The 27,482-nt window shown below is 36.5% G+C and overlaps 1 protein-coding gene across 1 annotated transcript in view; it reads left to right on the top strand.

The window, feature by feature from the left end:
• Positions 1-27,232, top strand: part of LRP12 (LDL receptor related protein 12) — a 52,577-nt gene extending 25,345 nt beyond the window's left edge. Inside the window, exons 2-7 of the mRNA XM_086465054.1 lie at positions 3,742-3,798; positions 10,853-10,988; positions 12,497-12,699; positions 17,561-18,662; positions 19,324-19,456; positions 24,013-27,232. Coding sequence (XP_086321180.1) covers positions 3,742-3,798; positions 10,853-10,988; positions 12,497-12,699; positions 17,561-18,662; positions 19,324-19,456; positions 24,013-24,876 — 2,495 coding nt within the window. The 3' untranslated portion in view covers positions 24,877-27,232. The remainder of the gene's footprint in view (positions 1-3,741; positions 3,799-10,852; positions 10,989-12,496; positions 12,700-17,560; positions 18,663-19,323; positions 19,457-24,012) is intronic.
• Positions 27,233-27,482: the final 250 nt, after the last annotated feature.

The following is a 27,482-nucleotide window of genomic DNA, read 5'->3' as shown; positions in this document are numbered from 1 at the left end:
GTGACGTTGTGAGGGTGTTGGGTTTTTCAGGGTGGCGTGGTGGGTATTTAACGTAGTTTCATATGGACTGATGGTGGGAGAATTACCCCAACTGCTGGAAAACCTGAAAGCAAACCTAGTGTTGTCTTGCCTGCTTCTATGGTCAGTCAGCTGTGAGACACAAATCAAAAGGAATTAGTTCAAGTGTTCATGGAACTACTTGGTATCTGTTTCTGCCTGCTCCTAAGACAAGACAGCATCTTAACCCAGAGGATTTGAGTGAGATAGAAAAAACTGACAGAGGTCAAAGGGACTGGTTTTGTGCTGTGAAAATAAAATTTTATGGATGAGTGTGTCAGAATCAGTGACCAACTTTGACCATAACCATACTTCGAACATTTAAGAGACAGAAAGGCACCTCAGAAATTGGAGATTGTTCCATACTGTAAACACTCTATAAAGAGTGTTTTATATTTAATAATTTAAATTTAATATATTTAAATTTAATAACCAATTGGCTGATTTTTGTTTTTTATTGCAGTCAAGGAATATTTACAGATATTGCCAGCAGTGATGGCAACGAACTTGTGCACTTAAAAAGCAAGCCATTAAAAATACTTTTCATACTTCTGTTTGACCTATAGGTTATCCTATTTACCAAAGATTCTATTTTGACTTCTTTTTTTAGAAAAAACATAGTAAAGACTTGTTTTTATCTTGAGCCTTGTCCATTTGGGTTTTTTAACTTAAATGCAGTTGCTGGCCATATCTTAAGCTTCAGGACTGAAGTTGACATATATTTCTATTTAATACAACTTATTTTAAGTGGTCAATTTGTCATAAGTATTTATAAAAGGATATGAAGGAGATGGGTACTGTCCTGGTTACAAGAGTGATTTTTTTGTTTGTTTCTTTCTTTTAAGAAGTCACCAAAATGAAAAGCAGTGATGGAAGATGTCAGTTTTTGAAAAACATGCTTGGTTTCTTGCAGGCAGAATAGATTTGTGCAGGAGCTTCTCAGTGTGTGTCTTCCAGCACCGTACAGTCACACATACTTAACCAGCTCCTGTAACTGATGTGGGCAAACTTTGTGTCGAGTTTTTTTAGGTGGCACGTCTTGCAGTTTAAAACTTTAGGTTTAAATAGGAATGGGTGGTAAATATTTCTTTAAAACTTGAAGAAATATGAAAGCTTACTAAGCTAAGTGTGACCTAAGAAAATTTTTTTTTTACACACTCTGCTGCATTAGATATAGACTAACAGGAATAAAGGATTCATGTAATAAAGGATTATGAGGAAGGAAATAATTTTTAAAAAAAGTCTTTTTGTGATAGTATAGTACTTGAATCTGTGTTGAGGCTTCATCATCAAATATTAGTGCTGCTTGTGACTGATCACTGAAGTTAGTTTGACAATAGATGTGACCTCACTTTAAGTCAAGAGATTAATTGTTAGATCATAAGGCATATTTAGATGGAAAATATTGAAGTATTCCATTTTTGGATGTTGACTCACGTTTTCTTAATTTAACCCATTAATTCTAAGTCCATGTGTACAGGATTTGGATGTGAGTTCCCATGTTGGTATGCTTCTCGTTACTAACTGATTTTTTTATATATACATTGTTTTTCTTTACATCCCTTCAGTGTTGTCAGTCTTTTCATGTTTTGTTATTGTATTTTTGTCAGAACTGATTTCATTAAAATTCTGGTTTGTTGAGGTTTTTTTACTGGTCTTTATGTATAGGCAGATTCCAAAGGCATCAATAGAGTGCCCAGATATTGACTGTCTTTGTAATTACTTTGGGGTTTTTCATATTTCTAGATGTTTGTGAATTCCTTCTGGTTTGCCATGCTGTTCCATTTTCAGTGTCCAATAATAACTACAGATACAGTTGTATGTGCTAATAACCCCATTTTGAAAATACAAAAAGGATGAATAATCCCCACTGTAATTTGAAAGATGAAATACCAGTAAGCTATTTTTGGCTTTAAACAAGAAGTCTTAAAATGTGTTAATGTTTTCCTTACGTTGATGGAAATAATAGAAAACAAGACAGTCAGAAATGTGCTGCTGTGGAATCAGTTACAAGTAAAATCACTTTACAGCAAAGATGGTGTTTTATTTTGTAAATTTAGAGCTAAGTGTTACTGAAGACATGAAATCAGAGCAGCAAACACTCCTTAGCATGTCAGTTTCTATGCAAAATGAAATTATTTGGAGATTAGCTTTTTAAAATTTACAGGTATATTTTACTTTTTTAAAATAGCTTCTTTGGAAAATAGTTGCTCACTAATACATTGTTTGAAATATTTTTTGGTTTAAAATGCTTCTGTCTTTTGAAAATTGAAGTGAATTGTTACAGTGTGGATTTTTTTTAAAAAACTGAGATAAAGCAACTCGGTATGTAAATATATACAGCAAAATTAGTACATTAAAAGTGGTGGTGGGGAACATGTCACTTATAAGCCCAAGAATTTAGGGTTTTTTTTTAAAAAAAAGAAATTAGACTTGCTTTTTTTCTAAAAATTCTGATCATCAGGTTTCTAACTGTGTTGTGTCTTTAGGAAGTAAAAAGTTATGCCTTTGTGCATTTGGTATCAGCCCTCGGAGCAATTTCTGAAACATTTTATTTGTAACCACTGCAATGGAGGAGCATTCAGATGTTTGCTTAGGTGTATATATTCTAGGTCAACTCTTAACAGTCTCTAAGCTTGGTATAAACGGAATTTGAGTTTTCTTCTTGTATTTAAGGTTCTTGTTACCCAAACATATCACACTTGCATTGCAGTACTGGTAGAACAATTGATTTCACATGTGTGGAAATCTGTGTGTGAGATATGGCAAATCTTCAAGACTATAAAACTTGGAGAGATTGAGTTGAGATTTTGAAAATTTGCTTGGTGATGTATTTTATATTTTAGATTCACTGCCTTATGTTCGAAGGAGCTTATTTATGAAAGCAATGCTCTTGTCCCAGAATGCCTGGAAGATTTAATTAAAAAATAGTTGTAAAGGTTAAAAGGAAAGATGTTCAATAAAGGAGAGGAGAATGAGAGCTGTCCAGTGGGAGAAATATGCTCAAATACAACTTGATCTGTCTCGTTATGTAACAGGGATACCACTTGTCAGCAAACGTGTTCACTTCAGTGGGCTTCTTTTACTTTGGAGGAGTACAAAGTAGTATGTGATGCACATGGGTTGTTTTGTTCATTGCAAGTACACTTAGTTTTAATGAACATTGATGGGGAGTTTCTCTTGAAGGTAGCCAGTTCCTGGCTGTATCTGAAAATATCTTTTTGGATAAAGGGTATAGGCTGCAATTCATTATGAAATAGGTGGATGTCTTTATTTGCATAGCATTTACTTACAAATCTTGATCCAGGAGGAGATGGGGAGGGTGCACTGAAATAAACCTTTCTTGGAAAGAAAAAGCATTTGATGCAAAATCATATAAAATCTATCATCTAAAATGCCTGAAGTTTCTCAAAACTCTTTGCTATTATCAGTCTCTCGTTCTGTAACTTTGTAGTATATTCAATTGTTCCTAATAGGTTAATGAAGCTTGTTTTTTGTTTTCATTGTATAGTAACTTCTCTAGTTTTTCTCAAAGTTTTACCATAAAATGAACATAGGACCTTTAATGTTTAATATTAATTAAAATAACTTCAGTTTTGTTCTTCCTGTTCTGTAAAAGAGTATCTGAAGAATTTTTACAAATTTTATCTTGGAAATTAGCTTATTCATTATGTTTAATTTTAGGAAATGGTGCTCTTGCAGAACATTCTGAAAATGTGCATATTTCAGGAGTGTCAACGGGTAAGTCATTTTTTGTAATGTTTAAATTTCATGCATGACTTAAATAGTAAATATTGAAAGCCACCTGGTATCTTATGAAGAGATATTTGGCTATAAAAATTATTACTGCCTTTTGCAGCATGTAATAAGGAATGAAGCAACTGGAACATGGAAAAATTCTCATAAGATAAAATTGATACCTGCATGCTCATGAACAGATTATGCCTTTCTAAGTGGACTGCTTAATTATTTTTCCATACAAACATTGAACTAAGAGAAAAGTTGGTTTAAGTTGAATTGATATTTTCTTTCCACAGTGAAGTTTTTGTGAAATGAAATTTATTGAAATGTAATTTTGGACACTGCTACTATCAAATAATACAAATCCAGGAGTTATGCGTCTCACCTGATTAGATAGAAGCAGTAACTGAAACTACTGTACACTTGACTGCACAGTTTTCTTAATACAAGAAAAAAAGAATTTTAGAACTCATGAAACTGAGAAACTGATGAAATGCTGGGAGAATATGGGGTATAAAAGCAGCACACATTGCTCAAAGTTTGCTACATTCTCTTCCAGTATGTCCAGTACAGTCTTAGGCCTGTTTTGGGCAGCAGACTGTTCTGGGACTGTTCTGTGTAGTGATGTGACTGTACGTCCATTAAAGCATCAGGTGATACCAGTGTATAGTCTTCGTTCTTCAGATGTTAAGCAGTGTCAGCTAAGCCGCTGGTCCTGTTTTATGGTACCAATACTCAGAATATGTGCAAATGGGGAGGTAAACACTGTTCTTTGTGGGTAGAATACAAGCCTGATTGTTTCAATAGGGAAGCTGCCACTGATCCCTGGAAATCAGACTGATTTTTACACCCTTCTCCTAACATATGAGTCAAAATGCAAACTCATGACCACAGCTTGCACATCTCACTGAAATTATCCTTGCAGTATCAAGCATTACATTACTACTTGTGCACACAGTTAAAGTTTTTGGATAAATATACAGTCAATGGGTGGTCTCTCTTACACCATTCTACCTTCTTTTTCCCTTTCATTGTTTTGACACTCAAGGACTGACAAAAGTCTAATTATATAAGATCTTTGCTATCCATTCTTGTGCTGCATCATGAAGAATGTTGTTGCTTTTCAACAGTAGTAGTAATGCACCAAGTGTCATATATAGTACATTTATGACATACTGTAAATAATAAATAACAGCACAGGTACTTACCAGAGTTGAAACAATTGTTGCTGGAATTGGGTTGTACAAGATAAACAGCCTAAAATCTTCTATGCAGCTTTCAGGATATGTTTTAACAAGCCTTCACCCCTTTGTTTACTGCAACAGTCATGTCACAGGTCAGAATACAGGCAGAAAAGCATCTGCTGGGCAAGAGGTGAATGGAATTTTTGACTCTGCTTTCACTACTTTCTTTGGCCAGCATGCTTGAATAGGCAGAGCCAAGAAGAGGAGAACGCAATGTGCTTTCTATGCAAGATAACAGCAGCTGGTAGACAGACCTTTAACTACTGAGAAGAAAGATCCAGTGAGGACTTCCAATTAAAAAAAAAATAAATAAAGGGAGTTCTTGTGCTCCTGTGTTCTAAAATAGCTTTCCAGCTGGGGAAGAATAAATCTCATACTCTTAAAGTTTCTAATCTTGATATAAAGTGAAAATTCTTTGCTGGAGAGTTTTGATGTAATGGGGATGGGGGCAATCTGTTAATGAAAACCTGAAGAAAGCAGGTAGACCCAGTGGCATTTTCCTTACAGTTATTTGTATGTGCATGTTAAATGTTAGGTGTAGGGCTCAAGTATAAAAGACGGGGATGGATTTAGGTGATTTTTTTTTTTTTTTTTAGTTCCTTTGAAACAATCTCAGCCTCCCAAACATGTTTTTGAACTTGCAGGTTATAGATTTCATCAAGCATACCTCGACAGCTTTGTATTTATCAGAACAATTGTAAGCAGAATTTCTGTAAAATAGAACCAAAGACATCTGGCCTTTAATCTTTCTGAATCCAGCTTTAACTTGGTGTTGAAACCAAGCAAGTGATTTTCTTGGACAGTTGCTACTGAGAAGGGATTTAAAATGAAATTATTGTCTTGATGGCAGGTTTCCTGTCATGCTGCTGCTTTAAGGCTACATGACCTACCTTACTAAATTATGTTTTAATAGCATAGACCTCTGTGGTCTTTGGTATTTATGCTTCTGCTGTATGTCTGCCAAGTTACAGGTACACCTCTAATATATGAGCATGCTTTTTCTACCAACAGCAATAATGGAATGTTGTCTCTTGCATATAAGCTATCACTAGAGAACAAGTGTTTATGCCTTAAAAATCTGAAAAATTGAGAAATGTTTTCAGGTCTGTCTTTGGGGTATGTTCCACCATAATTGTCACAACTGCAGAAATCAATGCCCAACCCCCGCCCCGCCCCACTCCGTTTTAAAGAACTTCTACTGTGGTGAAAACACTTGTTCACAACAATTTTAAAAAAATAAATTATAATTATTTCTTTTTACTGAGTTTGTCTCTGTATTGCAGAGCAAAGGGCACTTTAAAGCTTTTCAGCTTGACCTGAAGGCAAAGATTCCTGTGCCGCCTTCTTTCCCTGCAGTTCTCCAAATAAGACTTTCAGTGGCTCCTGAGAGTTACAAATGCAATAATTATCCTCCCTATTCATGGTTTAGACTTTATCACAACATTATTCACTTTTTACTTTAAGCTGTTTTAAACACCTTCAGATCATTTATCCAGCTGCATTTATGTCCTTACCATGTCCAATATAATGCATACCTTATCGTCTTGTGGTTCACATTGAAAGCTAATTCTTTTATCTTTTCAACTAATCTCATGGCATTACTGTGAAGATAAATCCCTAATCTCCTTCTCCCTGCTTTTCTGAAGTGACTTTTTTCCTTGACATGTTGTTCACTGTTACTTACAGGTACTTTACTTCTCTAGATCTTGCTACAGAATTTTTGCATAGTTTTAAAAATTATTTTCTTGTTATAACTTGCAAGTTGAATTTGATACTGTAAAGTTTTCATTGTCTTTCTTCTGTTTACCAGTCAACATCCCGTAGGTAGTATAAGGTCATGTTTCTGTAACATAAGGTGAACAAATATCAGGAAGAGGGGAATAAAGGAAACTGTTGTACGTTTTTTTAAGAAGTCTACAGGCAAATCCATATACACCAGAAAACCATGTGCACAGCTTATCCTCTCAACAGTTTTTTTGATTGTTAATTTGCACTTTAGTCTGTGAAACATCTTCAGTCCTAATTCCAGTATTGCAATTTGCTGAACAGAGTTATAGCAAAGCAACAAAGAGATTTGCAAATAGATTGTTAATAAAACAAAAGCTCACAGAGGAAAGAGTTTAAAACAGGTAGGAGATGAATGAGCAGAATTGTACCAAAGAATATAGAGGAGTTGAGAGATATGTAGGCAGAGGCAACACCTGTGTAGAATGGTTGTGCAGGAAGGATTTGTTCCCACCCAAAAATCTTATAGCCACCAGCATGAGATTTGAAAACATCTTGGACACGCATCACTGTGTGTCCATGCTTCCCTACGATGCAGCCTTCTCAATTTGTTTTGTAGTGCTGCCTTGGCTGCAAACTCATCTCCTTTTTTTCCTGACTCTTCTAATTTTCATTCTGCTGTTTTCTTATGTATTTTTAATACTCTTATAAATTATTCCAAACCTAGTCAATTTTCCTGTAGTTTTAAATTTCTATAGACATAACTGACCTGTATGACAAATGCCTGCAGGGCCACTAGCAAATGAAAATTAGAAGTGAAAATTCTCCGCAACTTAGTCTATAGATGTTTGCCTGTATTGATACGTTTCTGTTTTATGCACTGTCACTGGAATCTTTTTTTTTTTATTCCTGTGCCCTTCTTGATTTTGCTCGCATTCTCCGTGTTTACAAACACATGAGTAAATGTAGGTTACATTATGTTCTCAAAAGCTTTAAAAGAAACATTGTAGTTAAGCAGAGGGTCAGGAATTGATTTTAAAAGGCTTGCTATTATCTTTATAAAGTAGATTCCCTTTAAAACTGTTGTATTTTAACAGTATTTATCCTTGATTTTGAAAATCTTTCTGAGAAATTACTCTCTCAAAATGACAACGTTTCTGAAGTGCAACTTCTACACAGTGGATCTTGACCTTTATACGCTTTTTAAGCAAATGGGAGATTTCTGTTGTCTCCTTAGTTATAAGTAAGAGATTTCAGTGCATGATTACCAACTTTGCAAGTACATTTAGCTTATCTAGCTAACATGAAGTTAAGGAAGCTGTAATTCCCTTTTCAAGTCCATTCCCTTTTATTTTTTGAACCCCTACTTTGTCATACACACACTTTCTTCGGTTTGATTGTTCTCCTACAGCAGAAGTACAGTGTTATTCACTCCATCCTGTATTTTAGTGCCTGTGATTATTCTTGCTTCCTCATGCCCTCCTTAGCCTGCTTCTCTCTTCCCATATTGGGTGGTGCTGGAAATGGTCATATCTTGCCCTCAGCACTTTAGTGGAAACAGAGAAAAAGCTGTCTTAAGTATAAGAATATAGAAAATAGGCATATGGCTGATGTTGCAAACAAAGGCTAAATAAACTTAATTTAAGTAGAAGTTGAAGTTTTCAGGGTGCTCTGAAAATACTACCTTGGTTATACAGGCTTTCCATTTGTAATTTCTTCCATTCAAACTTGTGTAGCAAGTAGAAGTTACTGCTTGTATTACTGCAGGGATTGGATTGAGTAAAGCGTAGTTGTCAGGGTGCTCTGCGCCTGCATAGGACGTTGCAGAGCTAATTGCGTCGTAATAATGTGCGGTTGCTGGCAGTGTTTGGAGGTTCCTATTCAACAGACACATGCTGTTCATATATTTATAGCATGCTTAAGTTTTCAGAGCTGAACTTTGTAAAACTGAAGGAACATATGCTGAATGGATTGTTTTTATCTTAAAGTGTAAGGCTTTTCTTTGTCGGGCAAATTTGAAAGCTTCCTCAGAAATTCTGTGACAAAATCTCATATGTCAGTTGGTAAATATCTAAAACAAGACAAATGTTGTAATAGTATAAATTTCACCTGAAAGTAACTTATTTTAAAGCTGAGCAGTATTTCAGTAGCGGACAAGTAGTGTGTGGGATTGCTTGCCAACATCTGCAAGCTTGGTACATTTTACACATATTTCTACTTTTTTGCATGTGTTTTTGTTTCATGCCTATTAAAAATGCTATTTTACTTCAACATTTAATTGCAAATAACCAGTTTTTCTTTCCAGTCCTTCCAGTTCTTGTCTGAACAGATGTAAAGTACATCTAGATCATTCACACGGCAGTAGTTTTCCAAAATACCATGGTGTTACAGCACCACCTATAGGGTTTGCTCAAAATTAAATCAAGATAGTTTTCAGGGAATAGTTGATTGAATGGTCAAATAAAATAATGTCTTTCTGTATTTTGAGACTTTTTCCTCCCTAGGACAGTTCCTATGTTCTGTAGCCAAAGTATGTTAATACTTAAACGTGAAAACTATTTACAGCAATGTTTTAGTACAGCTGTATGTGAAAACAGTAAATTTACTGAGTTTTATTTTTGTTTCAGGATTTCTGTATTTAAGATAATACAGAAAATGCAGGCATATGCCAGCATTTTTGTCTTTTAATGCTTTTAAACCTATTTTTAGAAATTTACTTGTTATGCCACACAGAAATATTTAAAGTAATAATAATTTAAGAATATATTTTTTTTTATTGTATTAGATCTAGTCAATAATTTCAGGTCCCAGTAGTCTTGAAAAATTATCTTAAAAGCTTGATTGTGGATAAAAACATAAATAAATAATAGCCTGTTTATAAATTACATGACTTGCACTGTTATAAATGCAGTTCATTCTTCATCGTGTTTGTTCACTGCATCAGTTCTGATGTGTCATTTTAATCAGATACATATTAAAAATATAAAAACCTTGAAAAGCTTTTGATCTTTGGACAATAATGAAAATGCCTTCTATTTATAATAGTTCTTGTGTTTAAATTCTGGTATGTAACTGCTACCAGTAAACTTCGAGAGCCCACAAACTTTGGACTAGCAGTGAGGAAGCTTTAAAATAAGAGCAGAGGGCAATTATTTTTAATTTGTTTTTTAACTTCTGAAACTTCCTCATAATTTCAGGCTTTGTAGCGAGAGTATTCTGGCCTTCCTATTTATGTGAAGGTTGTGAGTATGCTATATGACAGGTGTTGGATATAAGGCTGAAGCGGGGGGGGAACCCAACAGTGAAACAAAACCACAAAACTAATAAATACATTGTTTGAAATAAAAACAGCAGAGTTGAGAACCCTCCAGTGAAAAGAACAAGCAACTGAGTTAAGGTCGATGCAGAAAGCTATGCCTATGATAAAGTACGAATACAAACGCCTTGAGTTACTTCAGTCCTATAAATACAAACTTTCTAGTCCATTATCAGAAATGTAGTTACAGAAGTCCCTCTTAAGGATAATACCTTGTAAAGCTAACTTTTAGTATATGTAAATAAAGTGTGTTGCAGTAAGTGCTCTTTCTTTGCCTTCCAAGTATTGGAGTTGTGTATGAAGATCGTTTCTGTGCCAAGGGCTGGAAGGGGTTATTTAAGTGATGGCCAGGCACTGGGTGGTCTTAAGACAGGAAATTTCAGCTACGTGATTATTTTGCTTTTATCTATTTTTCACCTTTTAATGCGTTTGTCAGTATAAGGTGTAAATGCATAGTTAAATTGAACTGAGGATTTGTGGAGGCTAAAAGATAAAATTGGGAAATACAAAGTCAAAGTCTGTATAGAGTAATCTTTTTTTTAATCTGTAGTACTAATTGTCATCAGTGTAACTTCTGCACTGGCAACATTGGAAAACATCTTTTGGCTGACATGTTGTGACCTGTGTCCATTGTGAACTCCTTTAGGCATTGTTTTTATTGCTGCCTCATCTAACTCAGTGTGGTATTTTCCCTGATAAGTTCTGATTGACTTTTATCCTAAAAAATGTGGTTAATCAAGTTGCTTTCTATAATATATGTATTTTTTAGCTTGTGGAGATATTCCAGAACAAATTCGATCATCAAGCGGGACAATCACAAGTCCAGGGTGGCCCTCTGAGTATCCTGCCCGAATCAACTGTAGTTGGTACATCCATGCAAAGCCAGGGGAGATCATTACTATAAGGTAACAGTGCTCCTGTATTAACCGCATGGATTGAAGAAGTACTGACTAGACATTTTTAACTGTCAATAGCATGTGTACCAATTTCCTCTTCCTTCCTGTAAATGTAGGATTTCTGTTTTCTGCCTTTCCTTTTATCTGAATTACTCTTACACAACCATGTAGTATTTGTTTCAACTGGAGAGTTGGCAACTAGAAAAAGTTTCTATGTGCTCATTTATTTGATTTCTTTTTAATGTCTCTGAAATAAAAGAATTTTGTATTTAAAAATGTGTAGGGGAAATTCTGCAATGTTTCGTTGCTATGAAGACTCATGGTGTGTTTAAAAGTGACAGGGTATAAAATAGTAAATCCATAGATATGATTGCAGTTTTGGAAATGCTGACTTTTGGCACAGGGAGCTCCTCACAGTTTCACGTACCTTATAACTTTTCTAAAACAGTAATGTAAAAAAAAAAAGGTATCATGGGTTCAAGTTCTCATCAGTTCATTCACCATTACTGCTGCAAGGGAAATACAGGCTTGTTTTAGCATCAAGATACAAATTAGTACTGCTTTGCAGCCTGATCGTGAAACTGCATTAGCTGCAGATTTACTTCAGTTTCCAGTACAGACCTGCTGACCTTAGAAGCAGCTCTTCATTATGAATTATTTGCTTAGACATCAGTTACTCTTTTAAAGTACTGCTTTTTAATTTAAACACTCTTTCTACTAAATACTAAACTGGTGTAAATGCAACAGAAAGTAGGTAGAGCTGTTCATCTACTAGAATGCTTTCAAAACTTTTTCGTACAGTTTATTTTTCATAAAACTATTTTTTTTTTTCCCCTCACATTGTTTTGTTCTACTCATCTACCTAGCATATGTTTCACGTTTCATTTCTGGTTTACTGCTGTTGTTTGTACTGACCTGTTTTGCCCAGGCTGTATCCCCTTCACACTTTGTTACCATGACAGCATGTCTTTGATATAGCTGTAGCCATACTGTGACATTCCCTGGTATACCCATTGGGTAACCAAGTAGTGCAACTGGGAGCAAATCTTATCTGAGATCATATTTTTGAACAATTTAGCTGTATTTATAGTGTCCAAGTCATATCATTGTCTAAGTGTAGCATTAGCTGAAGTTCTGGTGACGTTTGGGTTAAATAAAACCACTTAGTAGTATGAACGTCATTAAATGAGACTCATAAAGACAATTGTGTGAAGAGAAAACTTGTTGTTTAAACAAAGGCTTAATGTATTTTTTTTTATAGCAAAACTGAGCTGCTTTAAGTAGTGGATGCAAAATTTTGGTTAACAGAATGGGTTCTTGCTGTCATCATAACATAAAAGTATCATCATCACAAGTTTAAATCCTATTCTCTACACGGGTAGAGAAGCCACTCTTTATTTAGGACCAGAAAAGAGCTTACAAGTAATTTCCATTTTTATGTGTAGTAATTCATCAGCCTGGTTGTGCAATATCCAATGCAGTAGCAGTTTTGACCTCTTCTTCCTCTCCCCTCTCAGCTTTCAAGATTTTGATGTTGAGGGATCCCGACGATGCAGCTCAGATTGGTTAACAATTGGAAGCTACAAGAATATTGAAGGCTACAGAGCATGTGGATCCTCCATTCCTTCACCATACATCTCTACACAGGATCATGTTTGGATCAGATTCCATTCGGATGACAGCATCTCCAGAAAAGGCTTCAGATTAGCCTACTTTGCTGGTATGTTTCCAATGACAACCTAGTTCAGTTTTATGGTTTAATTGTTTTGTTTTCTGTTTCAAAAACTACTTCCTTGCAGCAGGGTACAGTATGTGTATTTCCTGTAGTCAATTCCAGGCTTATTGAAAGTATACATTGTGTAGATTTTATTTTATTTTAATCCCATACATGACTATTCAAAGCAGGAATTAATGTTTGCAAGTAATAAGCAGAGTGGATGATTTTGGCAGGGGGAAAGTTCGATAATAATACTAGGCAACTTGGGAGTTGTTTTTAACATAGCTTAAGATTGGAAATTTTTTCATCAGAATAAAATCAGTTGTTAAAATAGTTGAGTAGACTTCTGAGTAGCATAAGCAGGGTAAGAGAAGGAAGAAATGCTGGGATTCTTTTTACATTTGCTTCATTATTTCCTGTCTCAGAAGTTATACTCTCTTTTTTTTTTAAATAACTACTTAAAAACCTATTAACATGATAAATTACTCTAGCCAAGTATAGACGTGGGTTTGTACATACAAAGTTTTTTTCCTGGATAATTCAAGTATGCAATATAAGCTAGTTACCAGTAGTAATACTTTGCTTTGAGGGCAATTCTTGCTTCAGTAGCTGTTTCCAAGAGAGAAGAGGAAGACAGTCATGGGTAAAGACCAGCTACAAACTTTTTTCTGGCCTTAAGCAATATTAGGATTTTATGTAATAGCATGATCATGGTTTTCTATGTCCTGATCATCAAAAATACTTGATTAGATTCCTTTTTGTTTTCATAACGGTTTTGCATTCTCTTGCTTCCTTAGTGTATGCCTGTATGCCACTCTCTAGCCTGCTCCAAATCTCTGTGCACTGACTTTTATCTCTTCTCCTCCATAAAACAATTCATATTCTCTCACACCTATCCACTGCTACCCATCTTGAAAACTCTTCCACCAAAATTGACTAAATGAGGCCTGATCTCTGCTCTCATAAGCCATGTTTGCCCGTTTTGTGTTCTGCACTCTTTTTACCTAATGGCTTCCTCCACCTTGTCAGAGCTCCTTCACAAACTTGAAGTTTCCAGGAGGGTTTATGCCTTTCTATCTCCTGTTTTCAAACCTACAAAAAAGTTCCCTTTCTGCTTTAGTTCTTTGCAGTTTAGCAAGGCTTGGCAGAAGTAATGCAGGCTTGCATTTGGTGCTGGTTAAGCTTTCAGGGCAATGTTCTACCTGGGTTTTGCTTACTGCTGTCTCACCGAAATAGATCATGGGGGGGAAAAAAAAGCCACTCACTGTCTAATCAGTCATCCTCTACAACTGTTTCTGCCAACTGCCCCCCCCCCCCCCCCCCCCCCCCCCCCCCCGTTATCCCGTGTGAGGCATCATCTTCTGACCTGCTTATCTCCCTCTCCTGGCAGGCACAGAGGGAAGGCAGCATTCCTGCCTGAGGGGCTATGAGAAGGAAGGACATTTTGAATAAGGGTGTGGAATGGGCAAGGGAGGCAAGACCCAGGCTTAGCAGAGCTTTTCTGAAAACTCTTTCCTCTCTTTTCCTCTGATTTAGAAACAATTTCTGTATCGAACCCCTTTTGGAAGAAGCTGTAACATTTTCAGCAATAAGCATTTTTTGTTACGGGATTTCTTCTTGCTAGCGTCGTGTAGTAGTAGTTAGTGTAGAGTACTTAAGACTTTAATGTTTTTAAATGTCTTGTTAAAAATTTTTGTTGTTGTTGTTTTTTGTAGTTTTTTTTATGAATTGTGCTGAAACTTTGGTTTGAGCTTAGTCTCTGCTTAATTTGATACTTGAGAAATACTTCATGGTTGAGGTGGTAGTGTAGCATTTCAGTGATCAGAGTCATCTTCTAATGTTGTAAACTGACCTGTGTATAGGAGAAGAGTTGACAAATCTGCTTTAATAATCATGTGATCATTTCTGCTTTCCAATGTGAAGAGGAGACTCCTGCAATATTAACACCACTTTTGTTACACCTTCAACTGTGCCATTATGTTGGTTGATTCCTTCGCATTAGTATCATGCAGTAGTGCTCAGTTTAACACCTCATTAAAACATTTAATCCAGTGGTGTTAAGACTGCTCTTAAAAGTGACGAGGTTTTTGAAAAAGAGGGAAAAATAGTAATACTTGAGTTAGGCTTACTCATGCTGGAATGATGGAAACAATATAGATTACAGGCCTAAAAGAAACAGTTGGGGACCCACATGTTTAAAATCTGTTGTGGAAGATAGGCCATGTGAATTGTTTGAATTAATTCTTGTTTAAAGTAAGTTAATAACTTCCAGGTAACTCATATTTCATTTTAAACAAACAAAAAAAGCATTCCAGTTAGCAACGATACTTGACTAGAAAGTAAATTTTGTGTCACTTGTCTTTATTCCCTCTGTCTTCCTCCCACCCCCTTTAGTTTATCAGCTTCTTTAATTATGGGTTTTGGAATGGGATGGAATTTAATAACAGTGATGTAGAGTGGAAAATAGAGTTAATAAAAGTACAGAGATTTATGTTCACTGCAAACCCATGGAAAGATTGTGTTAGTCCTTTGACTAGAACTGCGCATAGGTTCTGCTAATTATCTCATACTATCCTGAAGTCTTCTGAGGTACAGCTTCCAATGGTAGTCTTATGTTGTACATCTCTTATTATTTTACCACTCTTAATTTATGATTCGTATGTAAACTTTTTGATGTAATGACTTTGGGATCAGTGATTAAAAGTACTAAATCAGGATTAAATAGGAAGCTCTTTCCTGTAATGTTTAAAAGCCTGTAGAAGGAAGAGCCTAGGCTGAAATCATATCTTCTTTTGTTACTACAATATTGCTGTTAATATTTACATCTCCTTTCTATGTCTTTCTACTCAACCTTTTTCCAGGTTCTGCAGAGTAGCAGCATTGAGCTAATCAGTACTCTTCTTAAGTATATTTTACTATATTGCACTTCCACCTATGGCACACAGTCATTCAGGTTAGGGAGGGCAAGTCTAATAGTTCACTTTTACAAGTTTCAAATTCAAGGCCAAAATCCATACTAAGTATTTGCCATACTAATATTACAAATGATGTGTTTGTGTGTGTATATAAAAATACATACGTGTGTATATATGTATATATAACAGAATAAGATGATAATATCATTTATACTAGATTTGTTCTTTTTTTTTTAATGAAATAAAGATTTTCTAAAACATAGTCACTGGCAGTGCTTACTTTTCTTTTTGCTCTCCTTTTACTCTCTGTCAGTGAATTTATTAACTTAAGCACTCTTCAGCAGGACTTAGAACGGATATCGCTCTTGGTTTCATGTTTTTCCTGTATTCGTTTTCTAAAAAGCCTTAGCATTTGTGAAATTTTTCAAATGCTGACATTGCATCTTTTTTTGAAAAATTGATTATTTCAAGGTATATTATTTCTTTTAATGCTTTCTAAGGTAGCAAAATAGCAAAAAGGAGAATGGGGGTGTGATATGACTTGACCTATCAGAGCAGATTAGTTGCAGCAAGGAAAATTCAGACTAGATATGAGGACTTTTATCACTTTGTATGGTTAAGCACTAGAACTTTGAAAATACTTGATTGGACAAGGCCTTGGACAACCCAATGAAAATTCACTTAGCCTTGCTTTGAGCAGATTAGGTGACCTGCAGAGATCCCTTCCAATCTGAATTGGTCTGTTGTAAAGCAAGATAGAACCTGCTGCTCCTGGGAAAGTCTGTATTTCAGCAAGTTCATCATGCTGTCTTTCCTGTTTCTTTTTTTAAACCCAAGGTTCAGTGTTATTTAGATTTAGTATATATTTGTTTAATTTATTTCCTGGATTACTGTTGTGTGGGACCATCTGCATTGCAGATTTTAAAAAAAAAAATAAATTTTTTTTTGGAGGATTGACCACAGCAGTTTGTTTTATAGCAAATTTTACAGTTGGTACCGTGATTTTTAGAAAGTGCAGTGATTTTAAGTGCTACAGGGGTATTCGACTCAGCTAAGTTACTGCAGAACTGAAATAGCTTGCTTCCCAGCTATGCTTCCATGTATAACGTGATTGGAACTTTAATAAATGGAAGCCCTGAAAAAAATATTCTTGATGTTACAAGTGTGGTAGTAGCCAATAGACCGCATTTTCTTAAAGGTGTCTCTTGACTGGGTTTTGTTTTCAGAATTTAAAAAACAAAACAAAGCAAAACAAACCAGACAAACAACAATCACCACCCCCTCCCCCCCCCACACAATTCCATGTTTTCTGGACCACTACTTGGATCCTTAACTTCTAATTTTGTGTTCAGGTAAGCATGTTTTTCTGCATTTGCTGCACTCCTCTTTGTTGCTGGAGGAGAGGCAGGAGCAGTGGGAAGAGATGAGGACAGAAGTTTCTCTTTGGTTGGTGGTAATAGGTAATCATCAACTGTCAGCTTCTGTCTTGACATAGATCCTTTGGTACAAAGTAGGAACCTATGAAAATGGGAGAGAGGTCTGGCTGTTTTTAAAAGAAGGAATTTGAAGAGGTGACTAATACTGCAGGACAAACTGTGTATTTTGAGTGATAAAGGAGAGAAACAGTTTTTTCCTGACTTATTTCTAGCACCTTAGAAGCCAGCTTTTTCAGTCACTATAAATGAGCATTGTTTTCTTGCTTGGATTAAAGTTATTTGACTGAAAGCGGCTAAGGATGAGGCTTATGCTGATGTGCTGACAGAATTTCAACTTGAAAAAACTGGTTTGTCTTGAAACTCATTGAAAGTTGTGACAATTTACACAGACTTTGAATTGTTGTTTTGCCATTCTGAGCTATGTGGTACAGCAAATAAATATGCAGCACAAACCACAAAGTGCTAAATTCTAAAAAGAGAATATTCTTATAATTTCTTATTTTTTCATTTCAGGGAAATCTGATGAACCAAATTGTGACTGTGACCAGTTTCATTGCGCTAACGGGAAGTGCATTCCAGAAAGTTGGAAATGTAATAATATGAATGAATGTGGAGACAACTCGGATGAAGAAATCTGTGCCAAAGCTAATCCTCTGACAGCTTCTTCCTTTCAACCTTGTGCTTACAATCAGTTCCAGTGTCTTTCTCGCTTCACCAAGCTTTACACTTGCCTTCCAGAATCTTTAAAATGTGATGGTAACATTGATTGTCTTGACCTAGGAGACGAAATAGACTGTGATGTGCCCACATGTGGGCAATGGTTAAGATACTTTTATGGTACTTTCAGTTCTCCCAACTATCCTGACTTCTATCCACCTGGAAGCAACTGCACCTGGCTGATAGACACTGGTGACCATCGCAAAGTAATTTTGCGATTCACTGATTTTAAACTTGATGGTACAGGTTATGGAGACTATGTCAAGATATATGATGGATTAGAGGAGAATCCACGGAGGCTGTTGCGTGTGCTAACGGCATTTGACTCTCACGCTCCCCTCACAGTTGTTTCATCCTCAGGACAGATAAGAGTGCATTTTTGTGCTGACAAAGTGAATGCTGCAAGAGGATTCAATGCCACCTATCAAGTAGATGGTTTCTGTTTGCCCTGGGAAATCCCATGTGGTGGAAATTGGGGTTGCTACACAGAGCAGCAACGCTGCGATGGCTACTGGCACTGTCCAAATGGAAGGGATGAAACCAACTGCACCATGTGCCAAAAAGATGAATTTCCCTGCTCTCGAAATGGTGTTTGCTACCCTCGTTCAGATCGCTGCAATTATCAGAATCATTGCCCTAATGGTTCAGATGAAAAAAATTGTTTCTTCTGTCAGCCAGGAAATTTTCATTGCAAAAATAACCGCTGTGTGTTTGAGAGCTGGGTTTGTGATTCTCAAGATGACTGTGGTGATGGCAGTGATGAAGAGAATTGCCCAGTCATTGTGCCCACTAGAGTAATAACTGCAGCTGTCATTGGGAGTCTTATTTGTGGATTGCTGCTTGTCATTGCACTGGGATGCACTTGTAAATTGTACTCACTCAGGATGTTTGAGCGGAGGTAAGTAGAACAGATGGCGTTGAGAACTTAAATTCTTAAAGTATTTTCATATCTCTTATTATTATACTTGAAACATTTTTATTGATATACAATTATTGTTGCATGTGATTTCTAAAGGCATTGTTCCTTCTTATTTGACCATAAAAAGAAGTTAGTTAGAAGGGAATAGAAGTATTCTGATCACTTAACTATTGAGGCCTAAGCTTTCAGATGTTGTTCCCAAAAAGAAAATGTGGAAAAGTGGCATTTCAGCAATTAAATACCTCAATTCTGTATTTAACAGCATATTCATTCTATTGTAGACTATCGCATACCAGGATTACATGTTCTTCAATTTTTATAAAGTAATATAAGCATCTTTCTGGGTGCCTTTTATATTGAGTCCATGCTTCCTTTTGTTTGTTTTTTTGTTTTGTTTTGGGTTTTTTTTTAAGGAATTTATTGTTGGGTTGATTTTGTTGTTCTTGTCTCACCTGGACAGACCCACAGGAATGACCGCAAGGACTTCCTGTATATTCTTTGTAGATTAAATTTCAGTTAAACTAATAAAACTTCTGCTGAAATTTATTATTTCAGATTATAATAGTCTGATGTAGTTTTAAATATACATATATGCACATCATAGTCTTATGTATTATGAAATTTCTTTTCTCTTTGAAAGATCATTTGAAACTCATTTGTCAAGGGTTGAGGCTGAACTGTTAAGAAGAGAAGCTCCTCCATCCTATGGACAGTTAATTGCCCAGGGTTTAATTCCACCAGTTGAAGATTTTCCTGTTTGTTCACCAAATCAGGTAAGATCCCAAAATAGCAGGCAGACCACTTAAATTTTAAGGAGACTGAAATAAAGATATTTTAACTTTCATCTGCATTTTCTTTTTCTATAGCATTTCCTTTTCTTCCTTTCGGGCCAACGCTATTATACTAAGGATTAGCCATTAGACTAATCAAGATTAAGATCAAGATGTGGTAGCACCACACAGTTCTCTTTGCAGACTTATTCTCTTGTTAATGAATGCCAGTAATGCACACTATAGAATCCCTCCTGCATGAAAAGTAATAGATCAGTAAATCTAGTTGTATGTTCTGTATTGGTGGTGTTGTATGAGTTAAGATTGCAAGCTAGCACTTCAGAATTTGGGAAAGATGAGGCTTCTAATGCAAAATGGTAGTTCATCTCCACTAGTCCTATGTGTTTAGGTACAAACATGTCCACTATGTATAGAAAAGATGACAGCAAAGGCAAGGCTGTAATCATCTAGATCATCTAGTTGCAACCCCCCTGCCATGGCAGGGATACCTTCCACCAGACCAGGTTGCCCAAAGCCCCATCCAACCCGGCCTTGAACGCTGTCAGGGAGTGGGCAGCCACAGCTTCTCTGGGCAACCTGCTCCAGAGTCTCACCACCCTCACAGTAAAGAATTTCTTCCTAACATCTAGTCTAAATCTACTCTCTTTTAGTTTAAAAACATTACCTCTCATCCTATCACTACCCTCCCTGATAAAGCATCCCTCCCCACCTTTCCTGTAGGCCCTCTTTGAGCACTGGAAGGCCGCTATAAGGTCTCCCTGGAGCCTTCTCTTCTCCAGGCTGAAGAACCCCAACTCTCTCAGCCTCTCCTCATAGGGGAGGTGCTCCAGCCCCTGATCATCTTTGTGGCCTTCTCTGGACCCGCTCCAACAGCTCTGTGTCTGTCTTGTGTTGGCGGCTTCAGAGTTGGATGCACTATTCTAGGTGGGGTCTCACAAGGGCAGGGTGGAGGGGCAGAATCACCTCCCCTCAACCTGCTGGCCACACATCTTTTGATGCAGCCCAGGATACGGTTGGCTTTTTGGGCTGCGTGCGCACACTGTTAGCTCATGTTCGTCTTACTACCCACCAGCACGCCCAAGTCCTTCTCCCCAGGACTGCTCTCAGCCTGTATCTGTGCTTGGGATTGCCCTGACCCAGGTACAGGACCTTGCACTTGGCCTTGTTGAACTTAATGAGGTTCACGTGGGCCCATCTCTCCAGCCTGTCCAGGTCCCTCTGGATGGCCTCCCTTCCCTCCAGTGTGTCAACCGCACCACACAGCTTGGTGTCATCGGCAAACTTGCTGAGAGCGAACGTCATTCTACTGCCTGTATCGCTGACAAAGTTGTTAAAACAGCACGGGTCCCAATACTGACCCCTGAGGAACACCACTCGTCACTGGTCTCCACTTAGACATCGAGCTGTTGACCATGACTCTGACTGCAACCATCCAGTCAATTCCTTATCTACGAAGTGGTCCACCCATCAAATCCGTGTCTCTCCAATTTAGAGCCAAGGATGTCGTGCAGGATATCATACAAAATTTAACAGGAATGATTAACAAAGTAAAAGCTAGTAAGTGGGAGTTAATAGTGTCTAGCCATCTTGATTCTCAGGTTGATGAATGAATTTCTATCAAAACAACTTTTTCATTTAAAAAAAAAATGGCAATCATTTATAATGCTCTTTTGTGAAATAGAAGAAAAGTTTCAGTCTAGGAATGCTGCTGTGGGGCTGTATTAGTTGGCATTATCTTGCATTATGTGTTGCAGTTAACACAGCAAAGTTTACTGTTCGCTAATATTGCTGAGCATGTAAGAAAAATAGTTACAAGACCATAAGAAGAGGAATTGTTTATTTTGAACAGAACTTATTTCATTACACTTGTTCTGCCATAGATTTCACTTATTCTTTCACACATACTTGTTCACAACCAGCAGCTGTAATCTGTCACAAATGATTTTGCAAGAGGAAAGGAGGAAAATAAGTTACAATTGAGGATTTTTCAGTAGCTAAATTAGTACTAAAACTTGGGAGCTTATCAATGAGTAGCACTATCAGTATGAGCTTATTAATGAAAAACAATTGTGTACTTCTACAAATTTGGCTTGCTTGTCCTCTTTTCCAAAATTAAGCTTCACCAGTTTGTGATGCAGCTATGCTCGCGAGCCTCTTGAGGTAGGGTTAGCTCAAGAAAGTCTGTTAAGACAGTGCAGTTGTTATGCCCAGGTGTCAGAGTCCTCTGGTACGTGTAACTTGGAGCAATGTTTCCGGCACGTCCTTCCCCTGTATGGGACACATGAACACATTTAGGAGCCATTACAGTTTTCAGACAAACTTAGCTTCCTCAGACCTGTTTTTCATCATGAAACCCGACAAAGGTGGCCTAAAGATCTTAGTTTTTACTGAAATGAAACCTTGTGATAGAGAGGACAATTATGGAAAACCCAGACATGTAGTGACTGCACTCAGAGACTGGTACCAGTACTTTAAAAAAGGTGTGCAATTACTGAAATTTCTTTTACTTTCAGTTTGACTTAAATTGAATTAACCACTGTTGCTTTGGATATATTTTAAATTATTTTTCAGAACTAAAATATAGTGGTATTTTAAAGACTTACTGAAAGTGGCACTCTTTCGTAGTGACATATAGCAAAATGTAGTTGCTTCATAGTCTTTCTGTGTAACCATGATTTCACACTCCGTAAAACCCTGATGCATGTACAGTAGTTTTGAACAATGAAAACGTGTTAGTAAATTCCCATTGTGAAGACCAGTATTTCTAATAAGACTTGTGGCCTTGAAAACTTAAGTAGCTATACTGGGGAATTACCTAGCATAAAAATAAGGAAAAGCAGGGAGTAGGCCATCACCTTCAGAAATAATGAGTCATTTTAGAGCATCGATAAAAATTTTTACTCTTATTTAACAAATGAAGTTACATTGTTTTAAAAATTGTTTTTCAGAGGAGAGAACATCAGTAAAAGCTTGAACAATGTAAATTGTATTCTATAAATTATAAAGCTGAAATTTTTGATATGGTTAAGTGTTGGGGGAGGGAGTCAATATTAAGTCGGCTTTCCTTGTTTTGAGCAAGATATGTAGTCAAGATTTCCTAGAAGTTCGTAGTCTCAAACTGGAGGAATCTTGGTTGTTCTGGTGTGTATGTAATGCTTTCCACCTAAAACTGATACTTGCCTTCAGAGCCAGGTTCTCCAGGGTAGGTAGCAGTCTCTCTTTGAAAGTAAGGCTACTAAACACATGTATTTATATGCTTGAATGTAAGTATCACTCTATGAACTGTTGGAAGGGAAGAGGTAGGTTGTGCATGAAGTATTGATTGGATACTGTGCTGTGTATGTCCTGTGGCATCTGAAGGATCGTGAAAGGGAGCTGAAGTTGGCAGCATGAGAACTTTGAAGTTCAGTGTTTGTAAACAAAGTAAATATATGCATATGTGGTAAGTGTTTAACTGGGGAAAAAAGAGGCTGTTCTGAAGAATATTCTGTATTTTTGCCATAATCTTCATTAAAAGATGCAAATATAGACTTTATCCTGTAATTAAACACATCAGTGAATATTTTCAGAATCGTGGGCATCTGGCACATCTTCCACCCTAGTATTTGAGAATCGAGGTACTTAGCTGAGGCACTGTGCTCTGTAAGTTTGAGTAAGGGACCCCCAAGTCAAAGTTGTTAATATGTTTGTGTTATTTTACAATTTAAAATTTACTCAAGGTTTAAACAGACATACATTGTTCTATAGCTGAATTACTAGAAAATATATACCGGATTTGGGAAATGTATGGTTTAGAACATGTAAGATAATTTTAATTAAACAGAACTTTAAAGTGTTTTGAAACTGGTATCAACCGATTATGCCAGAATGGGAAAAAAAAATCAAACTACAAGCCTCTGCTAGAGAGGATGTTAAATTTAGTCTCTATTCTAGGCAGCCACATGGTAGTGGATAAGGAAAGGTCACCTCTGTTAAACGATTCTGGAAGATTTCATTTTTAAACCCTAAACTTTTTGAGGCATATTTCTATGTGCTGTACTTTAACATCCACAGTGACTACTTTATCTTCTTGGCAAGACTGTGTGTAACAGATCCTGCGTACCTGCTGTACTGGGTCCGCACTGGGTCTGTGGATGTCCTTTTCTGTAATCAGTGTTCCGTATCTGGGTTATAGTGTCTTGGTTTTCACCTTGCCTTTATTTAGAGGCCCTTGATTTGGGCAGAAGTGTACTTTATATACTTCATTGCTCTTTTATTCCCCTTTGTCTTCCTTCCATATGTATTTCCACTTAATTTCCCTGTTCATAATGTATTTTCCTCAAGAGAATCTAGACTTTTTTCAAGCCTGCTTTGTTTTTAAAATAGCCTATTGCTATGTACACCAAATCCTTAGTGTTTAAGATGCAACATTTTTTGAGTATTTAAGACTCTACATTTAACTGTGCTTATATGCCATTTTGCACAATAGTTGTATTTGTTTTCTTAGAACAGTGCCAACATACTGTCAACCCTTGATTGTTGCTTGTCTTCTTGTTTAGGCTTCAGTTCTGGAAAACTTGAGACTGGCAGTACGATCTCAGCTTGGATTTACCTCAATCAGACTTCCTATTGCTGGCAGATCCAGTAACATTTGGAATCGAATTTTTAATTTTGCAAGGTCACGTCATTCTGGATCATTGGCATTGGTCTCAGCAGATGGAGATGATGTTGCAAGCCAAAGTACTAGCAGAGAAGCTGAAAGAAATAATACTCACAGAAGTCTGTTTTCAGTTGAATCTGACGATACAGACACAGAAAATGAAAGAAGAGACACAGCAGGAGCGGTTGGTGGTGTTGCTGCCACCTTGCCTCAGAAGGTCCCACCTGCAACAGCAATAGAAGCAACAGTTGGAGCAAGTGGGAGTTCCTCTGCTCAGAGCAGCAGCAGCGGTAACACGGATAGTGGAAGAGAAGTGACGAGTGTAGAGGCCCCAAGCACAAGTCCTGCACGTCACCAGCTCACTAGCGCGCTAAGTCGTATGACTCAAGGCTTACGTTGGGTACGCTTTACTTTAGGGAGATCAAGCTCAGTGAATCAGAACCAAAGTCCTTTGAGACAGCTTGATAATGGGGTAAGTGGAAGAGAAGAGGATGATGATGTTGAAATGTTAATTCCGGTCTCTGATGTAGCATCAGACTTTGACATGAATGACTGTTCAAGACCTCTACTTGATCTCAGCTCAGATCAAGGACCAGGGCTTAGACAGCCTTACAGTGCGACACATCACGGTGTAAGGTCATGCAGTCGAGATGGCCCCTGTGAGAGCTGTGGCATCGTACACACTGCCCAGATACCCGACACTTGCTTAGAAGCAACAGTGAAAAATGAAACTAGTGACGATGAGGCATTATTACTCTGCTAGGTACGGATTGTTTAGGAAAGATTGTGTACAAGTTGGAGCAATATCTGTCATTGTTTTGTACTTCACAGTTAAAACTAGTTTTTAGTTTTAAAAAATCCAGGACAACATTATGTTAAAACTATTTTAGCCTGTGTGATTGATTAAACATTTCTTATACTGGATGATGGTATGGAACTATGAGAGTGAACATTTTAATGGCTCTGAATACACGATGTGTGTATCCAGTATAATCTGGTTACTTTCTAAACTGACGTTATTCCAGTTAGTTTCAAATTTAGTTTATCCTGGTACTGTAGTTCAAACCAGAAACATGGCTGCTCCAAGACTTTCTTGGCTGCCTGCTTAACCCCATGTTAACAGGTGAATTTGTACAGAATTATTTTCCTTTAGGAATTGACTCTGTTGTATTATTGCCAACATACTTGTAACTTAATATACTAAATACTGGTAAGGATTGCTAATGTAAAATATGTACTTTTCTTTGAGTTTATACAACACTTTGTCTAAATATTCTTGAATTTCATCATAATGTGAACTTATTTAAAGGGAGGAGAAACTTTCTCCAGGAGCATTCTTTTTCTTGCGGAAGTACAAAATGCAATGATTTGTGAAATTTAGATATAATAGATAAACTGATAGCAAAAGCTTTTATAGCACTGACTTTCCTAAACTGCAATCTAATATGGTACAGCCAAATAGTATGTAAAATCCCCAGTCATTCGTCTTTTTGATTTGAAGTAAAAAAGGGCCGAAGATATTACAATATGTGTTAGTTCTTTAGATATCCGATATGTACAAATACACTACAGAAGAAGTTCCAACTGGTAATAGATCTTTCCCTAATACTGTAGGGTATAAAGCTTGTTTGGACTCAAGGGATTTGCACTAAAATCATATTAAGGTCTCTAATGAGCTTAGTGCACAAGCACTATCACTTTAAGTACTATTATTGTCTAATATTGCAATGGCTATATATTTCCATGGCTCTTTTCTTGGGGTGTTGCATTTTTGTTGCAATTGAATTTGCTTTACTAATCCCCTATTTATTCGTTGTATTTAAAACTGGTTTACTTGGTTGCAGACTGGTTGTTTAAAAAAAGAAAATTCCCTTTTAGTGTATTTTTTATGATATTACATGTTGGAGCAGAACAGATCAGTGGAAAAAAGGCTCCTAACTTCCAATTTTGTGATAAGCAGGTTAATATGTGGCTACTAGTGTGACAACAAGAATCTACACCTTTTAAAAACAAAAATGTCAACTACTGTTTTATTTATTCTTTGCCAGTCTGTTTTTAGTAGGCTTAAAGATCCAGTATGAAATGTATTTGTGTGTGATTGTATGCTATTTATTAAATTTTAAATACTTTGTTGAATGTCATTTTAAAGCATGTTTAAAGTCTTGTGCATTTCTGTCGTGTTATGCTGTCGGGCAGAACTGACTAAAATGTTTTAATATGTATCAAAATTAAATTGAATTTTTGTTATGTTTTTGAGGTACTTTTAAAGATAAATCCAAGGTCTGTCTGGCTTTTTTTTTTTTTTTAATCCTCATCTCTGAAGTACAAATCACATGCAGAAGAAACAAATAATTGAATGGATTCCGAAGTGTATATATCTTCTCCCTCTTCTCTTCATTCACAGACACTGGGATGAGAAAGACAAACAATCTTACCATCTGGTTGATTTTATTCATGAGAGTTAGCAGGTAAATTCTGAGTTCAGGACACAGTTATGTAGATTTGTGCTTTTGAGGAACCTTATGTGCAATACAGTTGTAAAAGATTTTATTATAATGACCCATGCGGTTTCAAGTTTCAGAACAGATCACGTCACACTGGTACCAGATCAGGTACAGATTGGCCCATAATTACACGTACTGAAGTAAAAGTCATCAATGGCCATTTTTATTCACATTGAATAATACCTAAATCTGTGGGTAATCTTTAGTCTGATTTCAGTGGCATTGCTATTAGAGCAGGCACCTTTGCAATATGAACATGGTAACACAGCCTGAAATATATGTGAACAGTATGTCCTGGTATAAAATACTGGGTTTTTAAACCTTCCTAACTAATTGTCATTAGAAAGCGGTTATGGAAATGTTTGTCCACGAGGCAGATACATTTTGAAGAGTCTTCACAGAATACCTTCGGTGTTAAACGCACACATAGTGATCTAAATTTGTTCCAGTAGATGCCCCAAATAGCATGTACCTATGGACTCCATATTGCAGATGTAAAAAGAACACAATGTTTAATTTGTTTTAAAGGAGAAATGATACACATTTAACTGAGAAGTTGGATTTGATTGAGAATTTGGAAAATTGTAAATAAAATTCATATTTGTATGAGGCTAACTTGTTGCAGTGATTTTTTTTTTTCCTTAGTGATGTTAAAGGAGTGATCAGTTTTTCTTTTGATTAGTGTATTAGTGATTGGGGTGGGGTTTTTTTGTTTAGTTTGTTTTTACTGAGACTTCTGTTAAGTCATGTTACTTCATTTCTTTTTATTCTGGAGAGCTTGAATTAGTGTTCTGTTTAAATGATTCTTGGTTTAGCTGTTCTGCAATGCTAGGGCATTTTGAACAAAAGTCAGAATGATTCACTG

The sequence above is a fragment of the Leptosomus discolor genome, chromosome 5, assembly GCF_034619465.1.
Source record: "Leptosomus discolor isolate bLepDis1 chromosome 5, bLepDis1.hap2, whole genome shotgun sequence".
In the NCBI taxonomy this organism is placed as follows: Eukaryota; Metazoa; Chordata; class Aves; order Leptosomiformes; family Leptosomidae; genus Leptosomus; species Leptosomus discolor.
This window is presented reverse-complemented; position numbering and strand designations above follow the sequence as displayed.